An 11,113-nucleotide genomic window follows, 5' to 3' on the forward strand; every position below is an offset into this window, starting at 1 on the left:
TGCGCACTGAACTCAGTTTTCAATGATTATGCCAAATGCCCATTATGCCAAATGACTTATGCCAAACGACCGTTATGCCAAATTATTTTATGCCAAACGGCTTTATGCCAAATGACTTTATGCCAAATGGCGTTCCCCCAACTTCCGCAGTTCACTGGTTTGCCAAGGAGGTCGGGAGACATTGTGGTGTGTTCTTTTCGAAACGTGCCTATCAATGATGTACAGTCGAATTTCGTTCGTTGCATTATCTTTAGGTGGGCTTCGTTTTAATTGGGCTCTTCCCAAGTAACCATAAGCATTAAATCATTGCACTAATTCAACGAAGAATCAACATTGCTAATGCAAATTAGCCCTTAGGTAACAACTGTTAGGGCATGATGCATTACAATGGCATTATGCAAGCTTCAAATTACTGGATATTTTATAATTGCTTTAATCTTGCCTGATTGCATTGCCTCGACAAATGTGTCATGGCACACTAAAGGGCAAGCATTTATAGCACTATAGAAGCAACTCCTTAAGCTAAGATCAGGTCGTGTTGACGAATATTGATAATTAATCGAAACGAAACAAATATTGGATGGTTTGTTTGAAATTTGATGCTCTACAATCCCAAAAACTGTAGATTAAAAGGATGTATAACGTATTCCTTTATTTTGTCGACTGCATTGTTTTACGTTATAACATTTTTGCTTACACCGGAGCGCACAAAGTTTCCCCCCAAAACATATTGATGTTCCACAAACACTTAGCCTGTCGAATTCCATTCTGTTTCGCGTAGAGCTTTCCTAGATGATAGCGCAATCTTCCTAAAGTTATATATTTTAGTTGTGGATTCTTTTGTGTGCTCAGCAGAAGGTGTAAAAGATGAGATTAAAATACCCGATTCGATATCGCATCACAATGCTTCCTTTTTATTATGCTCTTATTTCTTGAAATTTTGGAAGCTTCTACGGTACAGAGGATAAGGACGACTGCAATTTACGGATCACCAACACCTTCAGCAATCCAGGTTCAAATCCCGCTTCAATGCAAAAAAAAAAACGAAACCAGAACAACAACAACAACAACAACAGAATTGATGTGAGGAGAAATTGTTTTGTTTATTTTTGCACGCATGCCCTACATAAACAAGGACTAAAGCATATATAATGTACACCCTAACTCTACATGCTCAAATGCTGTTATGAAGCATATGCACTAATATTGCATTAGCAATGGCAACAGTCATGCCAGCTCGTATTACTTTAATTTGATTGTAGTGGGGCCCTTTTCGACTTTACATATGCTTTATTAGGGTATATAGGGTTTTGTCACTTTAAAATAAAATTGTATAGTGCTCTCTAAAGCAAAATTAAAGTATTCATATATAGCTTCTTGGTTACTTGGGTTGTTAGTTGGGCTATAGCCCACCTAAAACGAAGGCAAACCTCATTTTCTGACATAAGACGCAATTCAATAATTTAAGTCTTTCACTAAGTGGGCTAGAGGTTTAATGCAACGAACGAAAGTTGACTGTATAACAAAACATGTGCAAAAGTTTGCGGAGCTATTTCGATGTCGTTGTGATCAAGAATACTCTCCCAGTGGATGGTGGCTAGCACATCTGTGATGCTTTCGCTTAATCGTACGACACATTAGCGGGGCGGTTGTTAAAATCTTGAACGTGGTTATTATCAACGGTGATGATCAATGGAGGATCATGAGGGACTACTTCCACAAGCTCGCAAGATGCCGCCTCAATTATTGGAGCTTTAACTTGCATGCAAACGAAGCAAAGATACAAACTTAGATTGTTTTCGTTGACAATATGTTTGATTTGTGCCAACGCGGCAGTGCTGTAATTATCGAGGAGATTAGCTGCGCAAGCATGCAGGGACGATCGTACAGGATCCGGAAAGAGGAAGCCGTTGTCCGAGCGTTTCCACGAAATGCCAGCTAGGTTGAAATCACCCAGAACGAAGATGTCGTCAACTGGATTGACAGTTTCCATTATAGTAAAAACTGAGTCGCAATGTGCTTGTATTAGTTCGTTATCGCGACGTTATGACGAACAGCCACAAGTACTCCACCTCCTGTAGATTTTCTGCTATTGCTAGGATTTCGATCGCAACGGAACACTTCATAATCGATCCCAAGCAACTGACTGGACAGCGTTCGAGAGTCAAGCCACGTCTCGGTTAGAACGGTGATATCGTAGCACGTATCCGATACAGCCAAGCGATAGTCGTCAACAGATGAGTTCATCCCGCCAACGTGCTGGTAATACATTAGTATATCTTGGTTGCGCTGCACTGCTGGGACGCCGATATGTCTGGAAGGCATTTGTACATTAGGCAAATACTGAGGATTCACAATAGTAAAATACTCGCCGTTGTTAGGTTGTTGGAAGATCCTCTCTCCACTTCCGACAGCAGGGCCGGAACGACTATGATGTCAACTGGCAGCAGGAGGCAGGACTGCGTCGGAGGGATTGAGGACTTCCATTGGACTTTCTAAGGTGCGTTCCGGGTTTCCAGTAAGCGTATCCAAAGTGCTGAAATACGGATCGGCATCAGGGTTCGAAGAAGCAACAACTTGATGTAACAACTTGCTTGACAAAGGAGTCTGGAAGATCTCTGAACCACATCTAACATCAGGACCAGGACGACTGTGATGAACGCTGGCTGGAAAAAGCACGACTGAGCTAGAGGATCCAGAGGCTTCCAAAGTGCAATCTGCAGTGCGTCCTGGTAGTACAGTAGATGGATAAATGCGTTTTCCTTGGAGTCTTGGAGGCCTCGGTATTAGTTGAACATTGCTTGTTTCAAGCTGAGATTGTCTAATGGTGAATACTCCAATGTCGTTGCTGTTATGCTGGACAGCATTAGAAGGAGTTCTGAAATACGGAGGCTGATCAGGCGAAGAATTGATACTAATGGATGGGTAACTGCCTGAGAAAACAGGTTGGGAGACCCTGTCACCTGTCTCGGCAACAGGTTCAGAACGACTTCGATAACAGGAACCAGCATGCGCGACTGTGTCGAGTGGATCGAGGGCTCCCTTAAGGCGGCAGGCAAAGCGTTCTGGATTACGGGAACTGTTGTCACGTTCAATCACGTTGCTCCGATGTGCACTATTCGAAATTACACGACTAGATTGACTCTGGTTGGAGTGGAAAATTGTGATGCTCCCAATTCGGGCGACACCATAACTGTCGGCGAATTCAATCTGGGTAATCATGAGTTTTTTGCACATAGATCTTCGAACTCGCGGAACAAAATTCCTTTCGGCCACGTGTCAGGGCTCAGTGCAGTCTGACGGAGTTTATGATCAATAGGAAATGAAGTTTAAGTGGCTAACATTAATTCCTCGTTTTACAAGTGGAATAGCCTTGATAGGATCTTCGCTCTGCAAACAGTCTTTAGCAGGGTTCTGAATTTTCGTATCAATGTTGCTAAATGTACGATTTTTCGCACGTAAGGAGAATGCTTTTTTCGCTTCCTCACGTGAACATCTTTTATCGCTCACACAAATTTTCCCTGGAGCTACGATGGTGGATAACCGAAAATCACTCCACTCCGGGGATAATATATTTTTCACTCCATCATATTTTCACTCACCAACTGCTCCCGAGAGTTATCACTATGTGGATAAACAAAAACTAGTGCCGGCGACGGGATTCGAACCTAGAACATTGCTAAAAACAACCGCGATGCGTGCACGCTATCCATACTACCACACCAACTTGACGAAAGGGGTGGTTAATTTGGTGCATAAAAGCAACTGCTGCTTGTGACGATGCATACAGGAAAAGTTCTCCATGGATCGGAGAAATAGAAAACAAACTTTCACAGCTGCGGATATGTGCAATTATCTATTTTCGCTTTGTTTTGTGGACGGAAAAAATCACAAGGCAGCTGATCGCTGAAAATTGCTGTGAGGGATAAATCCATTATCGTGAGAGTGAGTGAGAATTCGGAAGCCTGGTATTTAGTCAATTTTTATATTGCTTCCGGTTTGACACTCGGATGGACACAAGAAGGATACAGTCCGAAAAACTCAACCGGTTCGGAGACAGTAAGTATGCTGGCGGTAGTTGTTTCTTTTGTGCCACCCACCTAGGAGCGGTTTTGAAGCAGTCGGGTTAAAGTCTATCTCTTCAGCACGGTGTCTTTTTGAGGGCGGTTGTCGAGAAAACGATCCAGATTCATGCATAAAGGCGGAGGATGGAGTCATACGCTTAGACAACAGAGCAATTTGTTGGCCGTTTTTGCAAGTTCCTTTCTAATCTCTGCGTGTACAGATTCTTGTTTTTCGGTAATGGACTGGAAGGCCTCACCGAACGAAGATACGGCAGATTTAAATCTTGCGATTTTCATCTCTTTCGCGCACTCGATGCACATCCAAATCAGACTTGGACTTTCATGAATGATTTTCACAAATGGTTTGTTGAGCTTCGTAACCGAGCACCTAATATGTACCATTCGTTCACAAAAAGCAATACAAGCTATAAACTCGTCATCGGATTCGACCGTCTAAGTCTAAGCACATTGATCACAAGCATCAGACGTGGTTTGGAGTTACTGTCTGTTTGTCTATGACTTCATTTTTCTAGTAATGTACGGTAGTCCAAAAAGTGCACAGAGAAACCAGTGGCGAAAACAAAGCGAAAGCAAAACAACTATCTACGGCGCGACCTAGGACAGGACATGACAGCTCAACTAAGACTGCTCCGTCGTTGTTCAGTTATTCAACCTTGACGATACAAAAGCCAGTGCTGCCAGTATTCTTTTTAAACAAATCTTGTGAACCAATTCGGATATCACGACTCATAGTTTTATAGTTTCTTACACGCTTTATTCGTTTAGTGCAATTGAGAGAGTTATTTCTTTCAAAATTCAGGTTAATATTCAAAACAGGCGATATTTTTAGAGAAAATTGACATAATTTCCATTGTTTTGCTCTTAATTCAGTATTTTTTAATTTATTTTAGTATTGTATTTTTACATGTAGTATATTTAACATCGAATATAAACAGATTTGAATCAAACAGATTTTGTGAAAAATTGCCAAACTTTTGATGAAAACTCCAAAATATGAACTAGCAACACAGCCGGGCTAGAAACAAAGTGCCCTGTTGCAATCCAACTCAACGATGTGAAAGTAGGCCTTTGCCAAAACGACCAATGAGAAGTGGTTTCATTTTTGTACTTTGACCTGACACGTCTTGTCTTAAGGCGCGACGTGAGGCGATAATATAATCGGACTTTTCTTGGTGTTAACACAGGATATGTGGGATTAATCAACTTGACGAAAAGCACGGCACAATATTTTATGGCGGTAAACTAAACGCAGGTAAATACGATGTATATTTCACGAGAAAACTTTTGAATTTCGGGGCGTGATAAAAAAACAAACTAGCACAAGCGGACGTTCTATGTTATCTCTAGAAAAATTCCTGGAAGTTTATTCAATCCTGGTTTAAATCCCAAATTAATCTTGAACAATAATTTTGGAGGAATTTCCATGAAACTAAGAGACACTTCTGGAGATATCCTTAGAAACATTCCTATTGAAATCTTCCAGATTGCTTCGTTTATTAAGTTAACATCTAAACATATCTAAACACTGAATCAATAATTTTACGCTATACTCACGCACGGTTCCCGATCGCATTCCCTCCATCATCAATTCTGCCCAACGTTTGCCATTTCCTATCGTGCACTTGATCTACTCACCTAGGTCACTTCGCATCAACGAAACTTGTGCCGATATGGTCTGAAATGAACGCAATCATTGCAGGGTTTCTGCCAATCGTATCCATGCCCTGTCATTCGTATCCTTTCAGCTGTAGCCACTTTCTGAATACTGGGAGCGCCGTAGAGTTGAGTGATTTATCATCTCTGCTTTATACTGTTCGACAAAAAAGTTCTAACTGGCGTCCGAAAACCCCAAAAGCTTGCAAGTCTTTCTCGAGCATCCGTTTCATCCTCGTATCGGTTTTTGAGCGTTTTGTACACGGGGAGAATCTTTTATGGTCGCAGCTTCTTCTGGAGGCCCGTCTTTCACAAACCATGCGCCTCCGTATTTCACTGCTGTACCTACATATTGCACCATTCATTGTTTGCCCTCTCAGTATCGTTAATGTTAAACACTGCTTCCACCTTTCGATCAGCAAACAATTCAATGATTTTGAAACAACTCCTAGGGAAATCCATGGAAGAATTATTGGATGAATTTCGGGAGCATTCTTTGGTGTAACCAGACATCATGTATACGCGCTTTATATCAAGAGCTTGAGATCAGCTTGCCATGAGCGCACAAAAATAATCGCGCGCTTGAGCACGTGCTATGGTGAGACACATTTTTGTAGATCTCATGTAGCAATGTACTAGCTCAAACGATCACATCTGCACTGACTCATGCGCCGTCTCATGAGAAAATCTCAATGTGACAGTGCATTTGAGCCTCGCAGATGAAGGTTTCAGAAGCAAGGAAAAGGGATTAAACTATGGATTAAACTGCCCGTAGGCAGTTTCAAAAGGCTGATGTGGTTCAACGCGGTTGAGATTCTAGAATTTGAATTGAAACTTGGGCTAGCCTCCGAACAAGCATAGGCATAGACCGAAGTGATATGCTTCCGGGGGGTTATTGTACTAGGCAAACATAACTGCATGAAAGTACTCCTAGTAAGCGCATGTGACGAGCCTCACGATATGTCTCATGAGACTCGCTCACTAAGATATATTTTGTACGTATCCGCATCTCGTGTCTCACAAAATCTGTGAGCTGCGATATGAACTATCGCATGGCACACTAGCTCATTTAGGTATACATGAGAAACACGACACTCTGGGTGTAACATCTGAACAAAATTACGGGTCAATTTTTGAATTGATTCTTGATCAAATTGCTGGGGAAAAAAATGAAAAAATAGTGGGATGCTTAGCGTAATATCAATGAAATTATTGAAAATGTTCTCAAAAATGTAATATACAATTACAAAATGTTAATTGCTCTTCCCTTTCTTCCATTACAGCAACGACAACAATCGCAACAAGGCAGTCATCTATCAAAACCCAGTGACCACCAAAAACGTCATCTACAGCATCCTGAACCCCAAATCGCTGAATCTTAGCTTGGGAGGTTCTGGGCGAGGAGCAACGGCCACTCTAACCCTTCAGCCTCATCGCCCAGGACGAAAGCCAAAGAAACGTGGTCGCAAGAAAAAGGTCCCCGGCGAAAACAACGGAAGCGCAAAGGATGGCCTTGTCAATGCTTCACTAACTCCTACTCCTCCCGACTTGAGCGCTCTCGATCCCAATACTCCCGTCATGATCACTCGATCCGGAAGGCTCTCTAAACCGCCCCGCTATGCGAACAACTTTTTCCAGAATATTAAACAGAAAGCAGAGCAAGCTCCAATCCTGCCACCTCCACCACCTCCGCCCGCGCCTGTGATCCCTCGGATAGATCTCCCCGCCACCGATCCCGAGACCATCGAAAAGCTCCCCAACTTCTCGGCAGCCCTCACTTCCTCCACCGTTGCACCCGTCACTTCGCAACCCGAACAGGAACCGAAACGGAAAATGAAGATCCCGCTGCAATATCGTTGCGCCACGTGCAACAAGATCTATTTGGGAAAACGCATGCAGAGGCATTTGGAGAAATATCCCAGTCACAACTCGCAGCGAGACTGCATGATCACCAGCAAAGAGAAGGTCGAAGAAAAGGAGGAGGAGAAATCCACCTATTTGTATAAACATCTGTTTGATTTGCTGCAGAAGTTTACCGAAAAGGATAAGGGACGCATCATGCTTAAGGAGATAAGCCATTTTGTCGATTACGTAAGGGCACTGATCCCTAAGCTTATTACAAACGATGAACAACACAGTACAGTTGAATACATTGATCATAACGTTGCGGACGTTCTGAGGTTGAATCATGGAAAGTATCGTCTCAAAATATCTTCCCTGGCGGAAGAATGCGACAAACTTAATCTCACAGTGAATCTGTTGAACAACAACCCCAACCCCGGTCTGACTACACCCAACCGACCACCACCTCCACTCTCGACCAGCACCCCCAACGGAACCATCGAAAGGCATTCACTCTCTTTCAATGCCGACGATCTACTCAACCAATCCAGTTCATTCCCTAGTCTAACGACGTTGATGCACGAACACAACCTTCTCCTGCAGCAGAATGGCAACGTGGGTGCCAACTACAACAACAACAATTCCTTCCACCAGCAGAACAATAATCACCAGCCACAGCAAACCAACAACCATCATCACTCCAATCACCACCACCACCATCATCATACTCATAACAATCACCACCCTCACAGTAACAACAACAATAACCACCACCACTACATCAGCAGCAATCATCACCATCATCTGCCGTTGATCGGATCCAGCTGTCACGATGATGCCATGAACAGCCTGTCCGGTTTGTGCAAATCCCCAGTGCAGCATTCCACCTCCGGAATGGTCAATATGGCACTGAACTTGTACTAGAGAAATTAACTAAAACAATACAAAAAAAATACACAAAAAATTAAACAAAAGTATATACACAGCTACTACCTACAACAAAAAAAAAATACAAACGATGAAGTTCTAACAAAAGTATGTAACTACTAGAAATTGTAAAGTTTTTTGATGCAAACGAAAGAAGGAGAGATGACGTTAAAACAAATTGGTTTTACATTGAGTCTAATCAGCATACAAAGAAGGATAATAAACTTATTGGAAATTAGTAATAATTTGTTTTTTTTTTTATTCTCTATAAATTTCTGTTTGGATACTATTTTGAAAATTAGATAATCCTTTAGCCTTCCTTAGCCGAGTGGTTACAGTCTGCGGCTACAAAGCAAAGCCATGCTGAAGGTGTCTGGGTTCGATTCCCGGTCGGTCCAGGATCTTTTCGCAATGAAAATTTCCTTGACTTCCCTGGGTATAGAGTATCTTCGTACCTGCCACACGATATACGAATGCGAAAATGGAAACTTTGGCAAAGCAAGCTCTTAGTTAATAACCGTGGAAGTGCTCATAAGAACACTACGCTGAGAAGCAGGCTTTATCCCAGTGAGGACGTAATGCCAAGAAGAAGAAGATAATTGGGTTAATTCTACGAGTGGCGTGAGGTGACCATTGTCGGTGTCGTATACACGGTAAAAAATAAGCACGATGCTATCAATAGTTCTGCAATTGGATGTAATGTTGAATCATGACAATACCAAGGTAACAGCACTTGAATTCAACGTTTTGAATTGAGTCAACTGATCAATCCATTCAATCGAGCGTGTTGATTTTTTAGCGTGTAGCGAGGTGCCAATTTTCGACTCGAGTGAAGTGACTCGCCGTGCAAATCAAATGGAGAGTCACTTCACTCGAGTAGAGAATTGTCACCTCACGCCACTCGTAGAATAAACCTCAATACTTTAAAGAAAGATAAAGAGGTATTTCGATGTCAGTAAAAAGTAATAAGGTAACTACTGTTTGTCGTGATGTACTTGCCAGCAGGGTTAAGCACATACACTGATAGGCAAAATAAAGTGCCCACCTCACCAGTTTTCGAATTTCTCTCATTGATTTGGTTCAAATTAAAGTTAACACACTTAAATCTTTTTTTGATATTTTATTTTTGATATTCTTTTAAAGTTGCACTTACGAAATTTTGATAAAAAAAAATTTCACTCAAAGAATAAGAAAATCAATTTGTATTGAAAAATTAATAGTGACAAAATAAAGTGCCCACTTCCTTCTTGGCCCCAGAAAAGATGATTTGAGAAAAATAAAAAGCAATTTAATAGTTAATGTGTCCTCCTTTGGCCTTAAGGACTTGCTGGAGGCGCTTCGGCATGCTTTTCACTAGGTTTTGTAGGTGTTGTGGTTCTAGTTCTTCCCAGGCGCGCTCCAACCCTGACATCGAGAATCTCCCACAAATTCTCGATGGGGTTGAGGTCTGAGCTTTGTGAAGGCCATTCCAGCGGTTTAATCCGACAAGACCGGAAGAAAGACTTGGTCTTCTTGGCAGTATGCTTCGGGTGGATGTTCTAGAGAAATATGAATTTCTCTTCAAGGCCCGTCTGGATCAGCGAAACCCCCAGATTTTCCCGTAAGATGTTGATGTAGGAATCTGCCGTCATTATTCCGTCGATGTTCATATTCCTACTCCACTCCATGAAAAACACCCCCAGACCATCACATATCCTCCTCCATGCTTCACCGTTCCTTGGATGTGGCGCTCTGCACCACACACGAGCCCGCCGCTTTCCGTTAAACAGTTCGAGCTTCAGGAGCGCTACATCCAAGGAACGGTGACGCATGGAGGTGTGATGTGATGACATGTGAAATGTCCCACAATACGGGTATATTATACTGGGTTATTTCGGTGGGCCAGAAGAACCAAAGTGGGGCATTCATCAATAATTGTACTAGCAATGTAACAGGTATTCAAAATCATGAAGATTGAACCGTCGCATGCCTAGTTTTTGTACAAAAACCGAAATGTCCCACAATACGGTGGTTATTCCTGGGTTATTTCGGTGGGCCAGAAGAACCAAAGTGGTCATTCATCAATATCTGAACTAGCAGAGTCACAGGGATGCCAAATCATGAAGATTGAGCCGTCGCATGCCTACTTTTGGTGCTTAAACTTTTTGGTCCTATATTACGGGTTTCCCGGTGGCCATTCCGGTGCTCCAAAAGGACCAGAATAACCATCCTTTCATTCTTTTGGCAAAATACATCTAAACATAAAAAATCGTAAAGAATTGGACACAATTCATTTGGTTGTGGGGTTCAAATCTGAGTAATTTCATCGAATTGCCCAGATTGGCCACCTCCCGGGACTCCAGGAACCGGTTCCGCATGGACCATACTGGACCGAATTTTTCAGGGAATGTGCGCCGGTAATTGGTTCCTTATTACAGAAAAAAAATTATGCCAAAATATCCATCAACCGAATAGTGCCGATGTGAATTACATATACAGAACTGCGATGGAAACTCATTTTTCGGATGTTCCGGGTTTCCGGAACCGGGTATGAATAACTAAGTGATTTAAGAATCTCTATTCACAGTCCACGTGAATACCTGTTCAACAATATGAAGACGGTTCAG

At 42.2% G+C, this 11,113-nt stretch overlaps 1 protein-coding gene across 1 annotated transcript in view; it reads left to right on the forward strand.

Moving 5' to 3' along the window:
- The window catches only part of LOC5568097 (proteoglycan 4), a 38,348-nt gene extending 29,596 nt beyond the window's left edge, over window positions 1-8,752 (forward strand). The window contains exon 3 of the mRNA XM_021844176.1: window positions 7,022-8,752. Within this exon, the coding sequence (XP_021699868.1) occupies window positions 7,022-8,504 (1,483 nt within the window). The 3' untranslated portion in view covers window positions 8,505-8,752. The remainder of the gene's footprint in view (window positions 1-7,021) is intronic.
- The last annotated feature ends 2,361 nt before the right edge of the window (window positions 8,753-11,113 follow it).

This window comes from Aedes aegypti, chromosome 1 (genome assembly GCF_002204515.2).
Source record: "Aedes aegypti strain LVP_AGWG chromosome 1, AaegL5.0 Primary Assembly, whole genome shotgun sequence".
NCBI classification, from domain to species: domain Eukaryota; kingdom Metazoa; phylum Arthropoda; class Insecta; order Diptera; family Culicidae; genus Aedes; species Aedes aegypti.